At 31.9% G+C, this 23,782-nt stretch overlaps 1 protein-coding gene across 1 annotated transcript in view; it reads right to left on the reverse strand.

Moving 5' to 3' along the window:
• LOC108757089 (THO complex subunit 2) overlaps window positions 1-23,782 on the reverse strand; it is a 54,666-nt gene that overhangs the window by 6,546 nt on the left and 24,338 nt on the right. Inside the window, exons 24-27 of the mRNA XM_018501422.1 lie at window positions 23,441-23,481; window positions 23,261-23,374; window positions 10,318-10,378; window positions 10,152-10,213 (exon numbers count right to left, since the gene is read on the reverse strand). Of these exons, the coding sequence (XP_018356924.1) occupies window positions 10,152-10,213; window positions 10,318-10,378; window positions 23,261-23,374; window positions 23,441-23,481 (278 nt within the window). The remainder of the gene's footprint in view (window positions 1-10,151; window positions 10,214-10,317; window positions 10,379-23,260; window positions 23,375-23,440; window positions 23,482-23,782) is intronic.

A 23,782-nucleotide genomic window follows, 5' to 3' on the forward strand; every position in this document is an offset into this window, starting at 1 on the left:
GATATCTCAAAATAATTAAAATATAAAATATAATTATAACTAATATGCAACAAAACAGTATCTATAATACTATGCTTATGAAGTATTATTTGTATTAATAACATCACTTATTTAGCTTTTAAATATAAATCTGTTTAAATATAAATATATATCTGTCATTCAAATAATTATATTGAAATAACTATATATGTTTTTTCATGAAATTTATGTAATTTGGTAAAAAATACCATTATTTACAGTAAAAAAAAGCTATTTTTTTTACTTGATACTTTTCTCCCAAGTCAAAAATACCATTTTTTTACATCTCTAAATATATCTCTTTCTTTTTTTCGAACTCGTTTTCCGACAATGTATGAAGCTATCCGAAGAATATCAAGTGGACCAAGTGAAGAATCAGGAGTTGTGCCCACTTTCGCCAAACTGATTATAGAATCTTTAGGGTCCATCTAAGATGCGGAGACGCTCACTCTCAGGTTTCTCTTTGATTATATTAACATAAATATTTCGATACATTTCAATACATTATTAAATATTTGTGATTTTGTATTATGTAATGCTATTAAATGCTGTATAAATATGCATATTTTTAATGCTATATCTTATACATTACTGAAAAATTAAAATTTTTTTCTCTGCAATTATTATCCCTATTGATAATCAACTCGGATGATAACATTAAAATCAGTTTTAAATAAAAATCGAGTATTATTAAGTTTTAAGTTTATGTGTATATACATGTCTACGAAACTAATAAATCATAAAATTAGTACTATATTATTAGTTTTTTTATTCTTAATCACTTAAATTTTAACAGGCATAGCACGCGAACTTCCATAAGCGCCGACCGTCTTTAATAGTATCTCGTCGGTGCTTAAGAAGATCCTAAAATCATCTGTATTATCGACTAAACATTACATAAAATATAATTTTGGTATAATAATTACTTTTTTCCTCTTTTCTTGATTCGAAAATTCTTTTCCAAGATTAAAGTATACGCATTAAGACGTGTCTGTAAAGTGAAGTCTATGCTGAGAATGACAAAAAAATTCAAACTCGACGTCTTTTTTACCATTTCTTAAGCCTTGCATCCCACAATGCTAGAAATCGGTCCGAGATCTCGGATGAAGAAAAAATTGACCAATTGCATGTTATGTGATCAAATTATTCAAATTGTAGGCATATTTCCATTATTAGCATGTATTCGATTGTCATTCTAAAAGAACGTTCAAGAAGTTTCTCACGCAAACTTGTCGCAACAGGAAAATTCCGTAGCAATAGTAACATGCGGATTTCCTAAGTCGCAAGGATTGCCTATCAGCAAATCGTCAGATTCCTCCTGCCTGATTAGACAAAGGGCCCTCACTTCACTGCGTTAGCGTCACGCAGTCCTCGCGGGTACCGCCATGGTGAAAGAATTAATATGGAATGCGTTCGGGGAGACGCTATTCACACTGTGAACGCAAACACTATCAATGCTGTTTTTGAAGCCAATAGTACGATAGCATTAGCAAATTCCATGAACTACTCTAGTGTAACGTTGATAGCATTTAACCAGAGAGATTTAACATTCGTTAAGATTAAGTTAATGTAGAAGATTCTGTTGTCAACCATCAACAACTTTTCTTTCTAACAATTTAAATGTTTAAAGTTTTGTAGAGTATATGTAACATAAATTTTCAATTTTCTCATAGTGAATAACAGAACGCAATCCCAATTGCAATCGCGCAAGAAGAAGCATATCTACAATTAAGATCTTAGGCATTTGCGGAATGCCCTACTACACTATACCGCAATAGTAAAGTCCAATATATGAGAGAAGCGACATTCAATCCCACTACCACTTCTAATATGTGTTCAACACCGCTATGTTTAGCCCGGTCCAATTGATCAGTTTCATCAGTCTCCATAATGGAGTTGTAAGCACACTCCGTCAGAACGAGATTAAGTAGTTTAACAACTAAAGCACAAAAAGAAAAATAATATAAATAATACAAATAACAATATAAATATAATTATACGTTTATTTATAAAAATAATTATAATACACTAGGCAACAAAATTAACGCAATATCTGCTTCACTCTGCAAAAATAGGCAAATTTCAAGATACAATAACTTCATCAAAAATTGTTGTATCGGGATGTTTAAAAAAGCATTTTACAGGTAGAAATCTCTACTTTTCAGATCGCTACTTAAAAAAACGGTCTCGTAGAGATTTTATGAAGTTAAACAAACATAAATGAAGATATATTAGACTTCAAAATTTTTTATGAAATTTGCGAAGTTCCACGGAGTGGACTAAAAATTGTATACAAATGCGATTTACATCATTCGAAAGAGCGAATCTTTACCTTTAATTTACTTTTTTACGAAAAATGGCCCTTTTGCTTCAACGTTGAATAACTTGATGAAAAAAATCGTACGGAGCTTCGTAAAAAAGTAAATCAGAAATCGCGACGCCGATATCGTTTCTCTCATAGAGTGTTTTCCAATAGCGTACACAGATGACACAATGTTTTACACAAAGTGTTCTAACTATGATACAGTGTTGCACTGCTCGACACTGTAAAAAGCTCAGTACGAGCACGTAAAATATGTCAATGTTACCAACTTTTCAAAAGTTATTTGGCAGCCTTATTTATTTTGCAATAAAATCTTCAAAAATCGTCAATTCTGAAAAAATTATAACTTAAGTCTAAATAAAAATCATAAATCTATTGTCGATACGCTAAATATAATTATAAGAATAAGAATGGAAGATTACAATGCATTCTGGTGTTACATTATGAAACTAAACTGCATTCCAACAAGTATCTTACACAATGGAATCTAGTATAATGTTCTGCGTCCTAACTGGAAAACAGCTATATATAGAATTCTATGCAAGAGTAACTTCATTCTGTACCGGAATAAAAAATCATCAGTAACAAGATATCTCCAATCACCTACACATTTGTGATGAAATCAAATTCACAAGTTAAACTGGGCAGAAACTTAGAAAAATTGAAGATAATACTTACGCAAACGAGAATTACGTTCACTCCAGCCTAGTGACAAGCCATCAATTGCAGAGATTGAAATTGAGATTGCGTTCACTACGAGAAAATTTAAAATTCACACGTTACGTACATTTACTCTACAAAATTCTAAAGAGGGAAAAGTTTGGTCGGTGATTGAGAATAGAATCCCCTATATTAATCTAACCTCGAATGTTAAACGCTACTAGGATTGTTGAAACGCTACTAACGCTACACTAGGATTGTTCACGGAACTTGCAAATGCAAACGCTATCAATACACTATCTCAGAAAAAATAACATTGACCTTTGTTACCCGGCACGCTTAATCAAGTTTAATAACATCTGAAGTTATGAAACTGACCAACCATAGCTGTTCCTCGAAAGAATGGAACATGGATTGTCTAGTTTCATAACTATGGATGTTATTAAACCCGATTGAGGATGCTGCGTAAATGTAGTCATTGATAGCGCATCTTTATACCATGTAATGTAAAATGCATTAGTGACGTCCTGATCGTGTTTGTTAGTGCTACCTAGCTTCGCGAACAGCTTGGTAGCGCTAAATAGCGCGAATAGCGTCTCCCCGAACGTACCCATGGTGTACTCAGTCTGAAGAAACCATACTCCTTTTACGAGTTGGAGTCATAAATATAGTATCTCTAAACTATGTTCAGATTCCCACCCGTGCTCCTCGGATGTCATGTCATCCTTGTTTAATGTTCAGTAAATAATAAGGATGGAATGATACCTAGATGATACTCGGATAAGAATCTGAACATAGCCGTATTCAAGCAATGGAGTAAAAGGTAGAAAAGGATGCACACATTGAGGTCTAGGTGCATTCTCTTTTGTATATGCGCAAAACGACAGAGAGAATGCACCTGGACCACAATAAATGCATCCTTTCCTACCTGAGCTTTACCCCCACTGCTCGAATTTCGAAGAATGCTCAGTCTAGTTATATTATAGGTGATTTTTTGCGTGATTCAGGTATAGCAATCGACATATACCAAACTGTACCAGAACGTTCTTGCGTGTTTGATTAGTGGCAGAGGCGAACTAGCCGTTTAATTCGTTTCTTATTTTCTGTCTTTTCTATTATATATATATTATATATATATTAGAGTATTTTTTAAATAACATCGAATATTCGTACGTATAAAAAAATCAATAGTTTTAACGTAATAGTTGTATTCGCTTACTAAAAGGTTGCAACAGATTTTTTCCTGTGATTTTCGAAATGCAGCCTACTTACCGAACGATTGGTTTTTACAATACTTACAAATCCATAAATAAGTACCAATCGCTTGGTGAGCAGACTGCATTCCGAAACCCATTAAAAAAGTGTTGCAATCTTTTAGTCGACGAGTGTACGTACAGGTTATCAGAATAAGCTCCACCCTTATTAACATCCACCAATAATAACTCATGGTGTAATAAAGAAGTGGTGTGCTCGCGAGGTACACCAAATTTGGATCCGTTCTGCGTATATATGGTGTTGGAACAAGTCGCCTTCCATAAATTGGAAAATGATAATACAGAAAACAAAGAGAGAGAATGACGTATCACAAGTAATATATTTTTATAAAAAATAATGGCATGCAGCATTAAAGATATAAAAAAATCGCAGTAAAAATGTGAAAATAAAAAACAAGTTTTTTTCGTTTTCAAAAAACAGTGACATTACGGCAAAGTGTATGAAAGCTTATTACAAGGAGATTAACCTCAAAAGTGTAGATATATAAATTAAATTATTAATATTTATATTATTTATGTTTTTTTCTAATAAATCTAATAAAATATTTTTTATTTGTATATCTTTACTTTTTTTATATGTATGAATAATTTAATAATAATTATTATTATTAATTAGAGGGGATTTATAAAAATTATTCTTGAGGTTTCTATGGGTGCTTTCTTCTATATAAAGATTATGCGTTTCGCGGGTTTCCTCCATGTCCAAATCCATTCTTGGAATGTCAACGTTTCATGAACCTTGTAGTGCACTTCATCAGAAAAAGGAGCAGCCTTAGGATACAAAAATATTCTAACAATCTAAATAGAGATAATGACTATAATATAAATAAAATATGAATATATCATTCACCCGGTTATTAAAGACCGACCAATTTCCTCCACCTCCTCCCTCCCCCCTCCATCCATAATTCTCTACTTTCCCCCCACCATTCCAATAAGTAATATAAAAGGAACGGTCCGGAGGAACAGCTCAGTATCAGGCTGCTGCCCGTCCTGATGAAGTGGATTGCATTTGAATGGTGGCATACCAAGAATGGATCTGGACACAGAGGAAATCTGCGAAACGCATAATCTTTATATGGAAATTATTATTAAATTATTATTAATAATTATTAATAATAAAATCACAATAACAGTGCTCAACAAAATAAAATTATTAATTATCATTTAAATTATATCCCTATTTGTTCTTATTTAAATTATATCACCATTTTGAGTATCATAGAAAAAACGCTGATTGGCTGATTTATTAATATAGCCAATCATTTGTTCCACCATTCTCATTGGGTAATCGTCTTCTTGCGTAATAGCACACCTCTTTTTTTTATTAAACCATATAATGGTGTACAAATGTACTGACACCTTGGTACATATATCAAAAAATCGCTAAAAATAAAAAAATTTGCGAAAATTTTCGACTATCTATATCATAAAAATTTAGAGTTTTCTTTATAAAATCGTTTTAAAAATGTTCCTACGAGTTTTTGTTCCTGAGTTACTCGTGAATTAAGTAAAAAGAGCATTCTGACTATTCTATCTATTGATTATCTATTGACTACCTATTGATTGCTCATAACTCCATTAAAAATTATTGTACAGTAATAAAAAACAAAACAGATTCTTAAAGCTTGCTCTATGGAGTAATATAATTGCCAATTAAAAAAAATAAAATATATATAATATCCAGATTTAACATGTACAAATATTGTATTTGTACAAGTTAAATCTGAATCTTTCAAGGCTTGTAGCGCGAAAAAGACTCATAGGATCAAGTTGTGCCCATTTGTTCAGAATGAAGAGAACTACAACATATCCAAAAATTAGTCAAATCCGCAAAGACATTTTCTCATAAGATTAGTGCGCGATCCTTTGAGCTAAAAATATGACATTACTTTTTTTTTAATCGTTGCGCAATGATAAGGATAGTAATATCATATTTTTTACTCAATTTTGTATATTTTACATTTAAAAAATTATCCTGATACTATTCGATAGATCAAAGTTTCAGTTTTAATTTGTTTTATTAATTACGATACGATGAGTTTTAACGGAACAATCAAAATCAGAATGTTATTTTATTTAATCCACATGTAACTTGGTAACAAAAAATCGTAAGAACATTTATTAAAAACAAACTTTTAGGAAAAATTTTAAGCTTTTACGTCAGGTAATTGCAACGAATATATTCTGTATATAATTTTAAGCTAACAAAATACCGTAAAACTTTTCCTCCGATCCAATAGTAGTCCACAAACTAGTTATTTGCACGATGAAACAATGTGGAGTTCGCAAATACAATAGAGTAGTAAACCTTAGTCCGGATCTACAGGGTGTCCGACGATACTTCTGCCAAACGCTTTTTGTGAATAGAGCGGACTAAACTGAGTCAAAAGGTATTCTATCAGTTTGCAATTTTTGCAATAGTTAACGAGATATTAATTAAAAGATATTAATTACTAAAAATTGTCGAATATTGGTCAATAATTTTTCACTCAAATACTATCAACTTTACAGAAAAACAGCAAAAGACAAAAATTACTTATTTTCTTCTCATAAAGTTCTGAGAATTTTTTCAGAATTTTTTAATGATATTTTCTTATGTTAATAAAAATAGTTGCCAATAAGAAAATGCAAACTAAAAAGTTAATCAAAAATTCTGTAAAAATTTTTATGTTTCTGTGTAAAATTAATATTATTTGAGTAAAAAATTGTTGACGATTAATATTCGGCAATTTTTAGGAAATTCATATCTCGTTAACCATTGCGAAAATTGTAAAATGATAGAGGATTTTTCGACTCAGTTTAGTCCGCTCTATCTACAAAAAGCGTTTAGCAGAAGTCTCTTTGGACACCCTATATAATAGGTGTTTAAAATCTTAAGCCATAAAAATTGACTAATTACAATCGAATCAATTAATCTCCGAGGAGAATAATCATGACACGTAAATCATCTGTGTAAATCAATGTAAATCAGTGCTGTTTACAATATAACTTTTTTTAGCGTTAAAATAGACCATGTGATGTCAAAATTGACGATTGATATTCATCAATTTTCATCATGTAACCTATTTTGATGCTAAAAATGAGCGCCGAGCGTCAACATAAAAAAATATCTTTAAGCTACGCAAAATTTTTGTTTTATTTTTTAGCGTCAAGATGGCGGCGCTGAAGCTCTACAAATAAAACTGCTTCTTTCTCCACGGCTTACAACATAACTTTTAACAAATTTTATCCAATACACTTAAAAGGACCCCACACAAATCATATCGAAAACTGCTTTCGATTGAATTGGGTTAAACTTTTTTTTGTTGTAGTTGTCATTCTGAACAAATGTCTCAATAGGCACAATTTGATCTTATGGTTAGTTTCAGAGATATAAGCGGTCAAATTGTCCTCTGCCGAAAATGCGATGTGTACTACATATGCATCATTATCAATTCCTTAAGGCTTTGTTTCTAATATATATGAGTTAAATAATTATTATAATAATAACAATAAATATAATAATTATTATAATATATATGATAATTATAATAAATATAATTACAATTATCATTATATTTATGATCATAATTATAATTATGTTTTTTTTTAAATCACACTGTATCAATCTGAAGGCTCATAGTATAACTTGGGAAGGTACAATATTGAAGCCATATATATTTTTCTGCTCTTAGAATTATTCAGAATGAACGAAGTACACATGGCAGATTATCTGATCGCATACGTGCATGCGCGTGTGCGTCCGTGCGTACGCCTGTGTATGCGCGTGTGCATGCGTGTGATCGAACACTGACAATAACTGAACGTCGGCAATAACTGAATGCTTTTCAATTTATTCGCTTTTGTCAACCTCTCATAAGAATTCAGTCAATTAATTAAGACATGTTGAATGTACCAAAAATAATAAAAGATGAAGTGCTAGGTAGTGCACTGAAATAAATGATTGGCTGCTACAGCAAATTAGATGGTAAAATATGGTAATTATGATAGTATATTCACAGTAATACATTGAAAGGAAAAATTGGCTAAATATGGCATAGCATTTTTAATTGGTTGCCATATTTAGCCAATTTTTCCTTTCAATGTATTACTGTGAATATACTATCATGATTACCATGTGTATTTTTCTGCTGTCAGCGTTACCCAAGATCAACGGTGTGATGCTGAGAGCAGGAAAATATAATTTCAACATTTTACCCTCTGGAATCATACTATAAGCTTTCAGATTGATATAGTGTGACTTTAGACAAATATATAATTATAATTAAAATCGTAATTGTAATTATAATTATTATAATTACTATTATATAACTATTATATATATATTATAATAGTTATTATATTTATTATAATTACTATCATTAACTATTTAACTCATATATATAATATTAGAAATAAAATTAGAGAGTCAATAACGCGAAGTATCGAATTTTCGGCAGAGGACACTTTGACCGCCTATATCTCTGAAATTAGCCATAAGATCAAGTACCCATTGAGACATTTGTGAGAACTACACAATGACGAGAACTACAATCAAATACATATAAAAAATTCAGCTCAATTCGACCGAAAATATTTTTCCATATGATTTGTGCCTTTTTACAGTATCTGTTAAACTAAATTTTTTAGAGAATTACACGATTTTTACAATCGTATAAAAATCTTTTTTGTTATAAATACTTTTTTACTGAATTTTTTGGGTGAAAATAAAACTTATTTTCGAATGTTCATCATTTATATAAAATCAATATTTTAATATATACATATGTAATATATACATATGTACTTCTCTAGCAAATTTAATGTAAATTATAAACAAATTTTACTTTTTTGTTATAGTGAAAGTATACAGCACTTCTATTACAAGCTGCGGAGGTTCACGAAAAAAAGCAGTCTCACTTGCAGAGTTCCAATGCCACTATCTTGATGCTAAAAAAATAAAACAAAAATTGTTTTGTGTAACCTAAGATATACAAATTAAAGACCCTCAAATCGAATTTCCACTTATTTTATTATTTAACTGCAAAAAATTCCCAAAATCATCCATGTTTTCAGATATTCGCTTAGATATAATCAGACTTCTATATATTACGCTAAACTTGACTAGACTGCTAACTCTCCACATTTCTTAGCTGCCTGAGCGAATTAGATGCGCAGAATAGGACTATCACGTGATCGTACAGAAAAGGGATGTTAACAGCATTTCGAATCAATGATGACGAGCCTCTCCGTAATTGATTCAAAATTGTTGTATGTAAACCTCTCTATAGTTGATTCAAGATGTTGTACATTTCTTTGTTGATTTGATGCATGGCCTCGCTTAGACCTCGTTTTAAGTATGTCTATATCTTTGGCAAATTTCTGGTAGCAGTTAAAAGAGCAGAGTTAGCAACCTAATGTAAAATATAATAACAGTCTGTGGAACAGATAACAATCTTTAAAACTCCTAAGTATTCATTCCAGCCATATTGAATTATGATGTCGTAAGCGAGAAATGTGTCATAAGCGACACGTTGATTTTTCTTACATATTTATAAAGACCATTTATAAAGACAAAATGGATAAAACGAAATGAAATCACTATAAAACACTTGTAAAAATGAACCGAGACTATCAATATCATTTCCCCTGGCAGTCAGTCGAAAAAAGCACGTAAAGTGCGTTTACTAGTTTTTATTCAATACGCATGTAGTCTATTTTCACTTCACAAATGTTTTATTTATAAATTGTCTTTATTTACAAATGGCATGCAAGAAAAATTAATTTGTCATTTCTCGCATATGACGTCATGATTCAATATAGCTAAAGTGAGTACTCAGAAGCCTATTGATATAACATTATTATTTAAAAAAATACTACTAAATATTACTGACCTTACTGTAATGATGCTTTTCTCTATGTTCAGGAATGTCACCGTTTTGATGCGTACTTTTGGCTATAACAAATGTAAAGTAATATATATTTCAATATATATAATTACAAATACTCCTTGAAGAGTCCATATTTTATTGTAATAATAACGAAAATACGTTCACAAACCTCTTTCATCATCTTTTCTTCGTTTCTGTTCAGTAGTTGCTATGGATTCCTCTGCCCGATCCTATCAATTGATCAATTGGTTATTTAGTAAGTAATTTAATACATTTTTTTAATTTCCATACAGCACCGATTATTGCAGAAAGTTTTTAGAAACGTTTCAACCTCTCATAAACGTTTCACATCTCATATACAATACAACAATTCTGCAATATGTCATATGAAACGTTTTAACAGAAATGTTTTTATTATACCCAATAAATTGTAAAACATATTTAAACAAAAATCATTATAATGTTAAAACGGCTCTAAAATGTTTACTAAAAATCATTTTTTGATCAATCGTGATTCACTTTAACGTTATTTTGATAATAATAATAATGTAATCTTCTTACAGACTCTCCCAAATTCAACAACAGAAAATCCCAAAAAAATCAGGGCTCCTGAAAGTTAGCGTGGTAGTTAATACGCAATTTTAAATTTTTATTCCAGAAAATAGAATCTTTATTCCAAAAAATAGTACGTTTCAGTTCACTTTGGAACCATCCTCAACAATACTAATTTCAAAATATCAATCTCTTCATGTCCAAGAAAAAATCACCATCAGATTAACAGATTTGATGTTATAATCTATTCGAAATATTAAATTATCTTATAAATATTTCGAAACCATTCTATTCAACAAGTTACAAATTAACATAAAAAACTAGCGACTCACCCCAAGAAATTCATCTCAACATTGGATCAAAACCAATTAAAATTTATTATCACTAAAGAGTATCAAGTAAAAACCGCATGTTGATCGCAGCTCGAATGAAACATAACTAATATATTTAAATGTCAGGTAAACAAGGTAAATAAAAAAAAAGAATAATGTCAATACATAAACAATAATTTATATAAACCGACAAAATGTAACTATTTAATGTCTTTCAATAATTGTATATAAGTTTGATGTATACCCTCTGTATCTGATCGTAAATTGAGACTATTTTGTTGCATGAAGGCACTCAGATATTAAAGAAGTTTATTAAGAAAACGCTCTTCATCTAATATCACGGCATTCTGTCAATTGAAGTCTTGTTCAAATTCAATCCGATGTTCTGTGATCACCGATTGTTACTATTTCGGTTAATGTGATTACGATGCTCAGCCAATCTATTATAGTTTTAAGTTTTCTTCTTGTCTGTCCAACATAAGAGGCATCGGAGAATTTACATGAGATTTTATACACAATATTTTTTCTCTTTTCTTTTGGGAGGATGTCTTTATATCCCTTGATCAAACGATTTAATTTATTAAAGCTAGTAAAAGCTAATTTAGTGTTAAAGGTTTTACTAATTCTTTTTGAAAAATTCTGAAATTTTTGGAATATAAGATAGTACAAACCAAGAAGTACAATCCCTCTTGATTTCTTCATTTAATTCTTTCTGTTGTATCGCACATTAAAAAAGGACGGTTTGTTAACTTATCTTCAATTTCTTTTCCTAAAGAAGCACAATGCTTGTTACAGTTGGAAGGTAATTTTTCCTTGCCATTTAGTAATAACAAATTTTCATTGTTTGAGTGCACTAAAGTATAGTCCATAGAAAGTAATTTAAAGAATTATAACAATAAACAGGCTATAATTAAAGATATTACATTACCGATTCTTAAGAATTACCATCTTTTTCTCTTGCTAAAAATGAGATTATTACTAAGATTGTACATATATTAAAGGCCACTAAAGCTTTTCTAAAGTGAAATCCTAATGTCATCCTAACAAAAGCTGATAAGAAAAATATCACAGTTGCATTAAATAATAATGATTACAAATCTAAAGTATTGCAGATGCTTGAGGATAAAGAAACTTACATAAAATTAAAGATTCGATTAATAAATTAATTAATGATGTCTAAGATCTATTATTAAAATGGAAAAAGAAAAATTTTATTAATGATTTAATGTACAAAAAATTATCTTGTAACGAAGATATTCCCCGAGAGCGTATGCTTTTCCGAAAATACATGAATTGAATTTACTCATCCATATCATCTATAAATCCTTTGTATGTCTTAGCAACTTTCATACATCATGTCATCTCAAAGAATGTACCTAAATCGGTTTACAATAATGATAAGTTTTTAATTGGTAAAAAGACTTAAGGGGACACGTTTTGAAATTGAACATGTCTTAATTTCGTTAGATATTGTGTCCTTGTTTACCAATATCTTCAAATATTGATTTGGCTATTGAGAGTATTGATAAGAGGTGGAAATTTTGAGGGATAAGATCAATATCTCAAAAGATGAATTTATGTTAGGAGTCCGGTTGGTACTTAATTCAATTTATTTTAGTTTTGATGGGCATTTATAAACAAAATTTTAGTACCCCTATGGGGTCGCCTCTTTCTCCAATACTAGCCGACTTAGTAATGAGGAGTTTGGAAACAAGGGCATTAGAGACTTTGGATTTTCAACCCTTGTTTTATTTTCGTTATGTAGGTGATATTATTATGGCAGTTCCAAAAAATCTAGTTAACTTTACACTTGAGACCTTTAATTCGTTACATAACAAATTAAAATTTACCTTAGAATTTAGCGACGACAAAATAAATATTTTGGATATTACTGTTATTAATAATAATCTAATTGAATTTGACTGGTACCATAAGCCTACGTATTCAGAAAGAACCTTAATTTTTTATCGTCACATCCACTCTCACAAAAAAGAGGCATAATAATAGGTATGACAAATAGAGCATTTTTATTATCGGATCCTAAATATCACCAAAAAATTTTTGAACACATTATCAGTACATTACTAAAAAATAATCATCCGATTGTTTTAATTTTTAATACTATTAATGCACATTTAAAAATTCATAAAGGTACAATACATTTATAAAGGTACAATACGACAAAAAGAATCAAGTGAAGAAACCAAGAGGGATTGTACTTCTTGATTTTGTATTACCTTATATTCCAAAAATTTCAGATAAATTCAAAAGAATTAGTAAAACCTTTAACATTAAATTAGCTTTTACTAGCTTAAATAAATTAAATAGTTTGATCAAGGGATATAAAGACATCCTCCCAAAAGAAATGAGAAAAAATGTTGTGTATAAAATCTCATGTAAATCCTGCAATGTCTCTTATGTTGGATAGACAGGAAGAAAACTTAAAACTAGATCGTCTGAGCAATTATATTAACTATTAGGTTGTTCGGAAAGTAATTTCGTTTTTTCCCAACAGAGGACTTATTGTATTTTTTCACAGCTAACTTCACACTTAAGCCGCATAATCATTATATATTTTGATAGCTGATATAGCAAGGCTCGCTTGTGAAAAAAGTTCGATTGATTCTACGCAGTAGTTTTTGGTTGGTGCCCTATCAAATATGGAAAGTGAAAAGCAGCATTTTCGGCATATTTTACTTTTTTACTATCGAAAAGGTAAAAATGCTGTTCAAGTGAGAAAAAATTATCCGATGTGTATGGAGAAGATGTATTGACAGAACGCCAGTGCTAAAACTGGTTTGCAAAATTTCGATCTGGCAATTTTTATGGTGAAGATGCACCACGTTCTGGAAGGCCAGTTGAAGCTGATGAAGACACAATAAAGGCATTAATTGATGCAAACCGGCGAATAACAACTCGTGAGATCGCTGAGAGATTAAATTTATCGAATTCGACCGTTCATGATCATTTGAAACGCGTCTGATTAAAAATCGTCTTTCATTTTTATAAGAAAAAACGAAATTACTTTCCGAACAACCTAATATAATAGTAACAACCAATATCTGAATACCTTCATATATTCATGCAACGAAATAGTTTCAATTTACGCTCAGATACAGAGGATGTACATCAAACTTATATACAATTATTGAAAGACATTAAATAGTTACATTTTGTCGGTTTATACAAATTATTACAATTATGTATTGATATTTTTTTTTCTTTTTATTTTCCTTGTTGACTTGACAACAAGTCTTACTCATTATATTATATGTATTAGTCATATGTGTTTCGTTCGAGCTGCGATCAACATTTTTAACTTAATATTCTTTAGTAATAATAAATTTTAATTGGTTTTAATCCAATGTCGAGACGAATTCCTTCTATGTCTTAGGGTGAGTCACTAATTTTTTTATGTTAATTTGTAACTCGTTGAATAGAATGGTTTCGAAATATTTATAAGATAATTTAATGTTTCGAATAGATTACTAATATCAAATCTATCAATCTGATGATAATTTTTTCTTGGACACGAAGAGATTGATATTTTGAAATTGTATTGCTGATAATGGTTCCAAAGTGAACTGAAACGTACTATGTTTTGGAATAAAGATTCTATTTTCTGGAATAAAGATTTAAGATTGCGTATTAATTATCACGCTGACTCTCATTTACCCTGATTTTTTTGTATTTTTTGGTATTTTGATGTTATTGTGACTTGTTCTATTTTAATTGCGAAAAACTTTTGTATATGAATAATGATATTGTGTGGAAACTGCAGGTGTGATTTTTTAATAATGATTATGTATAAGTGCTTATGCATATATGATTAATTAATCAAAATAGTTGGCGATATAATTTTATAATAACTATTTTTGAGAAATACTTTAAAAATGTACTATCGATCACTTGCGGGTGGTGAGGAGGATACGCTATTGTTCTTCATTGGTAATACCAAACCAATATATGAAAATCTTTTAATAATGAGAAAGGTTAATTTATGATTTATTAAAATTAAAAGGTAACATCGATTGCTAATTTTTAATTATAAATCATAATATTAATATATTCTATTATTAGAAAATGCAGGTAATTTAATGTTTTATGTTCAATGATTATCGATAACTTGGCAACATTGCATTCTGAAAATAAGATTGGCATTTCTCGAATTTTTCTTCTTGCGCACTAGTAATTGACAGATAATAATTGACTGTTAATAGAAGTTAAAATATTATTTTCATGTACGTGTTTTACAGTTATTTTATACGAAGAGAGAGATTCATTATCAAGGCAAATTCATAACTAATTCTTAACAAATTCATAATTAATTCATAACTAATTGATAATTATTTTATACTAAAAGAATGCTTTAATTTTAATATCACAAATTATGTGATACAAATTATGTGATACGAATTATGTGATACAAATTGTGTGATGCGAATTATGTGATAAGAGTTATATGATAAAAGTTACGTTTTAATATTTTAAATGTTATAAGTATATTAAATTAATATTATTAATACATATTTATATTATTGTATCAACATCTTTAAAAAAAAACATCTACGTATTTTTTTATTATAATGTTAAATAAAAATTTTAATACTTAATATAAGATTAGTGTTATATTAAATAAAATAAATATTATACTGAATTTAAAAAAAAAATAAATATCTTTTTATAAATCAATTTATTAATTTACGAAGAGGATTATGTTCCTAGTTATATATTGAATAAATTTAGTGGATGATGTTCTTTGTATATGAATACATGTACATTTATATATTAGTATCGATTTTTTTCATATATTTTAGTATATATTTTCAAATATATCTTACTCCATTTTTGCAATAATAATTGTTATAGCTTTCTTAAGTTAAAAACATAACAATAAGTTATAAGCAAGAAACATATATTCAATCACACATGTGTCATAGGATGAAACTAGCCGCAATCTAACTTAACGTCGAAAGTCAACAGCGTTGCCAAGTTTTCCGTATATTTCTTTAGATGCTCAAATAGGCGTGCTTTCATCAGCTTTTCGTTTGTATATAAATAAATTACATACTGAATACAGTTAAAATTCTTACAAGCATGTAAAAAAAGATTTGTTCTAACTATTTATATGTTTTTTTATGTAGATCAAAGCATTTTAAAAGTAAGTAATTATGTAATATATCGATCATTCAATGCATTTGCCATAAGACACCATGTATAAAACTCTAACTTTAGCTCCTTCTTTCTTAAAAATTACACGGTCAATCAGTTTGAAATTGTAACATAGTATTAGTTTCATTTTAAATAATATTCTGTGTTTTTAGAAGCATTTTGATTTTTCGATTGTACCTCCTTTATTTCTATATCTAAGTTTATTTCAATAAGTTGTAATCTGTAAATAGATCACAAAACTCTCAATAAATTTTAAGTATTTCAGAAATGATACTTAAATATTTAAAAATATACAAACAAGAGTTAATGACAGTTATATGCGCGGTTATATTAGTGCGAAAATAAAAATTGGTTCTTATCGAAAAAATATATAATTAATTATGTATAGATGTTTCGGCTTGCCTTCGAGCCATCATCAGTATGTCTAAACATTTGTTATAAATCTCTCACTTCTTCATGGCAAGACGGAAGAGTGGCGACTCAATCTCCTTATTTTATTGACAAAGGTTGACAGTTCCAACGAATAACAAATGAAAATCCGTAGCCATAAAAGATGTGACATCAAAAAATAATTAAAATAAAAAAATCCGCAGATTGTCCATATTGTGCGAAACAAATTCGTTACAACGTTCTGATTATTACGACGGTTAACAATCGAGTGACAAATATATGTTTAACATATGTCGACATAAATAAATTTAAATATTATTTAAGTATCAATCAAGTATAAGGTGTAGTAAAAAAAAATCTATTATTTTTGCATTAAATTGAAGGCTTTATTTAGCATAGTTAGAATGATCCGATTTAGGTCAAATATGCACCGTTTTTTTCGATAACTTGTTGCCATTTTGAAGGTAATTTCATTATGCCTCTCTCATAGAAACCCTCGTCCCTATTGGCAAAAAACTGGGACAGTCGATTTTTACAAGCTTCTCTTGAGGCGAATTTTTCACCAGCAAAATCATTCGCCATAGGCAGGAACAGGTGGTAATCACTTGGTGCCAGGTTCGGACTATAAGGTGGATGCATAAGAACCTCCCAACCAAGCTCCCGGAGCTTCTGGCGAATCACTATCGATGTGTGTGGCCTGGCGTTGTCTTGATGGAACACAATTCCTCTCCTATTGGCCAAAGCTGGCCGCTTCTGGGCGATTGCTTCTTTCAGACGGTCCAATTGTTGACAGTACAGGTCCGAATTAAGAGTTTGGCCGTAGGGGAGCAGCTCATAGTAGATGATTCCCTGCCAATCCCACCAAACACACAGCAAAACCTTCCTGATCGTCAATCCTGGCTTGGCCACCGTTTGCGCCGGCTCATCGCGATTCGACCACGACCGTTTTCGCTTGACGTTGTCGTAAGTGACCCACTTTTCATCACCAGTAACCATTCGCTTCAGAAATGGGTCGATTTTGTTGCGATTCAGCAGCGATTCGCAGATGGAAATTCGGTCCATGAGGTTTTTTTGCGTTAACTCGTGTGGCACCCATACATCGAGCTTCTTTTTGAATCCAGCCTTATTTAAATGGTTCCAAACGGTTTTTTGTGCAATGTTTAGCTCCTGGGCAATCGAAACAGTGCTTACATGACGGTCGGACTCGACGATTTCCATTATTTTATCGACATTTTCGACAATTGGCCTTCCAGAGCGTGGTGCATCTTTGACATCAAAATTACCGGAACGGAATCGACGAAACCAAAATTGCGCGATATTGACTGTTACAGTATCAGGACCATAAACACTATTCACATTTTCAGCCGCCTGGCTTGCGTTTTCGCCTTTATCGAAGAAAAACTGTAAAATATGGCGTATTTTCTCTTTGTTGGTGTCCATCTTTGACACGCGCTCAAACAATACTGACTCAAGCAATCACAAAACTGTCTGAGAAGTTTTTTTAGTACGAAATCTTATCTTTCTAACGCCATTTGGCATAACCCGATCGCATTTATACAACGCGAGATACAGATTACTAAAGCCATCTATTGGAAAAATAATAGATTTCTTTTTACTACACCTAATATATATTTAAATATCAACGCATTCTCTCTATACATATCAGTTATTGCGAAAAATATTTCTGAAGCCTCAGTGATCGAGCTGGCTAAGACACTCTTCCCGCAAAGTTGAGAGGTTCGATTCCTAACTAAAGTAATATTTTTCGCAATAAATTCCTTACTTTCGTTCTTTTTTTCTAATTTAATTTAGGGGGAATTATTAGCGTTTCAGAATGATTGTGTTGAAACCGAATGTTATCAACTCGCAATTATATTTGGAATAAATTGATTCAATAAAAGAATATATAACGTTTTATTTGTGTAATGTACGAAATTTGACCGATCTTGGCTTTCTTTATCGTTTTTTTTTTTTTTTTTTTTAGACTCCCCAAATTATTACAATCTGTCTTGTTGACATTCAGCAATATTTCTGTCGTAGAAGTTGAACATGGAAGGTACGCATCCAATGATGCATCCTTATACGGGTATTCTTAATCTCAATTATTGCATCAATATTAGCATTTACAATATTAATTCAAATTCAAATCAAGAAGTATTATGGCACTGGGGGTAAAAGCTTAGTATACCAGAAATGTCTATATATTCTAGTGAATGAAATCAAATGAAATTTTTTTCTTTAGTCTCCTAATTGATCTTGGTTTCATTAAGTTGGCTGTAAGAATATTCGGGTGCTTCTTTAGTCTATCACGGTAATTTTTACAGTAGTTCAGGGTTTCTTCTATGACACTAGACACTTGGAGGTCACGATGTATGGTATCATTAGTCACAAACCATGGCGCGTCAACTATCATTCTCAATATTTTCGATTGGAAGCGTTGTAGTATCTCTACATTAAAGTTGGCCGCTGTCCCCCACAGCTGTATTCCGTACGTCCACATTGGTTTTAAAATCGTCTTATATATCAAGAGTTTATTCTCAAGCGTGAGCCTTGAACGCCGATTTAAGAGCCAGAATAGTTTTCGTAATTTGAGCCCAAGCTGCTTCCTTTTGGTAAATATATGTGTTTTCCAAGTCAGTCGGCGATCAAAGTGCACGCCTAAGTACTTAGCTACCTCAGATTGTGGGATTTGCTGGCCGTTGAGCGATACTTCAGGACAGGTCTCTCGTCGGGTAGTAAAAGTCACATGGGCCGATTTCGCTTCATTGGCTTTTATTCTCCAAGTGTTTAACCACTTTTGAATGTCGTTAAGATTATTTTGCAACATTTGGGTAGCCAGAATTGGACTTTCATGTGAAGCTAATACTGCGGTGTCATCTGCGAATGTCGCTGTTATTACGCCGGAATTTGTAGGTAGGTCCGCAGTGTAGAGAAGGTAGAGAATCGGCCCTAATACGCTGCCTTGTGGTACACCAGATCGTATTTTATGTAATTCCGTAGCTGCATCCTGATATTTCACAAAGAAGTACCTATCCTGGAGATAAGCTTTTAGTATGGTATAATAGGAAAGGTTGGACTTTATTTTGTACAGTAGGCCAGTATGCCATACTTTGTCAAAAGCTTGAGTTATGTCCAGAAAAACACCTGAGCAGTATTTTTTTTCCTCCAAGCTTGCCAGTATCTTGTTGTAAACTCGATGTGCTTGCTCTATAGTAGCATGTTGATTGCGAAAACCGAACTGGTGATTGGGGATCAGCTCTTTCCTTTCGATGATTGGTTTTAATCTAAAGAGCAACAATTTTTCAAAAACTTTTGAAAGAATTGGTAATAGACTAATTGGTCGATACGACTTTACATTTTCAGGATTTTTACCCGGTTTCAAGATTAGTATAATCTGTGCTACTTTCCACTGGAGTGGAAAGAAGCTAGTTATCAATACCGCGTTAAAAAGTTGGGTTAAAAATTTCCAGCCTTTTTTTGGAAGGTTTTGCAATATTTGTCCAGTAATCAAGTCGTATCCTGGTGCTTTTTTAGGGCTTAGATCGCGGATAATTTTTGTGACTTCGTTTATTTTAAATTTTTTTAATGGAAGTTTCAACTGATAGGTTTCGTTTAGAACCCGGTGGATTACTTCTACCTCCGACTGCATTTGGCTAGGGTGAGGAGTGAAAACTTCCGTCAGATGTTGGGCAAATATTTCAGCTTTTTCCTGCGCACTTCTCGCCCATACTCCGTCGGACAAACGCAGTGGCGGTATCGAGATTTGTGGTTGTTTTAATCTCTTGGTTGCTTTCCAAAGTGAGTAATCAGTTCCCTGTGTTGGTCCAAGGGTTTGTAAATAGTCCTGTATGTTGTCATTTGCCTCAGATTTTAGCAAGCTATGCAAATTTTTGATAGCCTTGTTCAGCTTCCTTTTTAGCTCCGGAGACCTAGTTATTTGCCATTGTTTTCTTATTTGTCGTTTTTCTGCTATTTTTTGTCGTACCAATGCAGACGATTCGTCTGCCTTTCTCATTGTTGAGTTGGCTGGAGTAGCATTCCATGCTGCTTGTTGAATACACTGGTTGAAGTGCTCTACCGCCTCAGTAATATCATTTTCTGTTTTTAATGGTAGAAACATATTTAATGTTTTTTCGACTTTTGTTTTATAATATTCCCAGTTAGTCTTTTTGCTGCACAATACACACGGTTTTTTACTTTCAATAACTTTACTCTAAACTCAAGTAATACTGGCGAATGATCGGAGGATAGATCGAGGCACGATTTTACTTTTAAGTATTTTTTACTTATGCTTTTCGTAATATAGAAGTCAATGACATCTAGTATTTTTCTTCTGTCTGTAGGCCAATACGTGGGTTCACCCGTAGACATTGGTTCAAGATTCAGATGCTTCATGGCTTCCCAAAGTTCTCTACCCTTCGGGGATATTAATCGAGAGCCCCATTGTGGATGCTTGGCATTGAAGTCACCTCCCGCAATAAAGCGATTTCCCAATATTTTTAGATATTGTTCGAACTGTTTTGTAACATGCTTTGGGGGGGCAATACACAGCAGAGATAGTGAGGGGTCCACTCCACTCCTCTACCACTACAGTTGTTGCTTGAATTTTTTCCGTTCGGTATTCATTGATGACGTGATGTTTGATGTTATTTTTAATGACAATCGCAGACCCTCCATGAGCAGTGCCATCGGGATGCATGGTATGATAAACGTTATATCTATTAAATTTAATATAATTCTTCTTAGTAAAATGTGTTTCGGATATGAGCATTATATCAATATTTTGGTCTCTCAAAAAAGCTTTAGTTCATTTTTATGTTTGGATAAGCCATTGGCATTCCAGATTGTCAGTTGTATAGTCAACATTGTGGCATTTTAGAGACTATTGTGGTAAGTAGATTTAGCATAGTACTCATCTGTTCCATGAGCCCTTTCATGGATTTTAATTCCTGAAGATCGTTAGATTGCTGGATTATATATGGTTGGTTGGGTGTAGAATTATTGTTCATTGAGTTGTCTTGAATCCTTTGGCCAGATGCTGCCTGCGCATAGGTAGAACCAGTACGAATAGATTCACCCGACTTTGGTTGTGGTGTAGAGGCTGCGGAGTTTGTGAGACACTTGTCACAGCATTTTGATTCTTAGTTGTTTGTTTATTTCTCAAGGTTGGAAAATGTGCATTGCGTAACTGTTTGTAAATTTCGCAGCCCTTATAATTGGCAGGATGATTCCCTTCGCACAGCACGCACTTTACTTGATCGGACCTTTCTTTGCGTAAACAATCTGATGTTCGATGGCTGCCTGTGCACTTAACACATCGTGGTGCACGGGAGCAGAAGTTCTTCGTATGACCGTATCTCTGTGCATTGCGGTATTTCGCAGTTATAATGAGGTACTTCAAACTTTATTTTCATATTACGTAAGTATTCAATAGTATAAATGCTTTTATTATTGTCTGCTGGTTCCAGCTCCACAGCAAACAAGGACAGAGGCTTTTTCGTTATTTTCTGTCGCATGTTAACAATATTTCGAACTTTATGTCCATGGCTTTCTATTTCCTCTTTTATGCTCTCTATTTCTGTAAATGATGTATATGACATAGCACCACTTTAAAAGATTTTTCTTGTTTCTTTTGGTACGTATGATATTCTGTATTTTTTTCTTTTAATGATTCAATTATTTTATCATAGGTTTCGATAGTCTTTGCTTGAATCCTAACCTGCTCTTGGCTTTGCACTTTAATATAGTAATTGTCTTTAGCGATAGCATTAAGCAGGTTTATTAGTGGAGTGATGTTACCGACTCCCGAAATAAACATAGGCGGGACTTTAACTGTTTTTACAGTCTCATCAGAATTTTCGATGTCTTCTGTTTCCTGGCTTTCCAATAATCCGAAACTGTTTGCTGTAGAGACTGGTGGGGAGCCTAGCCAGTAATCAACAAGTTTTGTTTGTTTGGCATTACGACCTGTATTTTTTTCATCCGGGCTAGTTTGTTCATGTTTCTTCTGATTTGCCTTTATTTTCTTATTTTCGACGTTTTGCCATTCATGTTGACATCGTTGAGCGCCCTGACGACTGAATCAGCGGATCAGATTCGCCGGAATGTTGCATAACTGCGGCTCTTGTTCCGCCGGCCCGCACGGCCGCGGATTCCTATTTTTAATAAAATGCAAAAGTAGATCTTTTAAAGTAGATTGAACACTTTCACTCGCGTGTCTGTCGGCGATTGTTAAGGCTTTGTACAGTTAGATCGCGTTCAGATGAGCAGTATAATACAATATTTCATTCACGAGCGCGTACCAATTACGTCCGTTCCGTCCAACGGCTGGAGCAAGACCTTATCATATTTAAATATCATTTTTGTAATATTAGAAATGGCTGAAACCTCTTTAGTAGTATTTCAAAAAGATTGCAGATTCTTTCTATGACATTTCAACCTTTCAACAAGATTTCATGTGCAAGAATCGCGGAGACATTTTGCTATTTCAGAGTTGTCTCAGAAATGCTGCAGACATATTTCGCATTTTTTATTAAATGTTTCACTTTTCAGTTGAACTATTTCTGAGATATTTCTGAAAACTTTCAGTACTGTATGGGTTGTGTATGTATGTACATGTGATGATCGTACGCAATAATTAAATAATAGAAACATCAGAACATTTACCCTTTTCCGACCCTGTTTCTTTTCTCTACGCAGCTCTTTCTGTTCGTCACGTGCTTTTCCTTTACTGGAACGTTCTTTCTTATCAAGCACAGCATCCGCGCGTCTTCCTTCCTGCTGAATACAAAAATATTTATATAAAGAGAAAAAATGAAAACAGATAGAAATATAAAATATAGGTACCTTCTGGGTGCTCTCTACTTTTCTTCTTTTTACATCTGAAACTGAAAAAAAAATTATACAAATATATAGGAGAATCACAAGAAATGTTTTTTAAAAATATTTATAACATTATTGTATATAATTTGATATCATTTATACATAAACATTTAATGTGTATATATATAATATATATATATATATATATATATATGTATAGAGAAAGGCTCCTATTACGAGATAGACGCCTAATACGAGATAGTAGCGTTTTTGCTAAACTAATAAACACTATCTATTGACTACACCATGAATTTATTGCTCTTAGATTGAAAACTATTTAGTGGGAAATTCATTATTAGATCATGC

The sequence above is a fragment of the Trachymyrmex septentrionalis genome, unplaced genomic scaffold (genome assembly GCF_001594115.1).
Source record: "Trachymyrmex septentrionalis isolate Tsep2-gDNA-1 unplaced genomic scaffold, Tsep1.0 scaffold103, whole genome shotgun sequence".
NCBI classification, from domain to species: Eukaryota; Metazoa; Arthropoda; class Insecta; order Hymenoptera; family Formicidae; genus Trachymyrmex; species Trachymyrmex septentrionalis.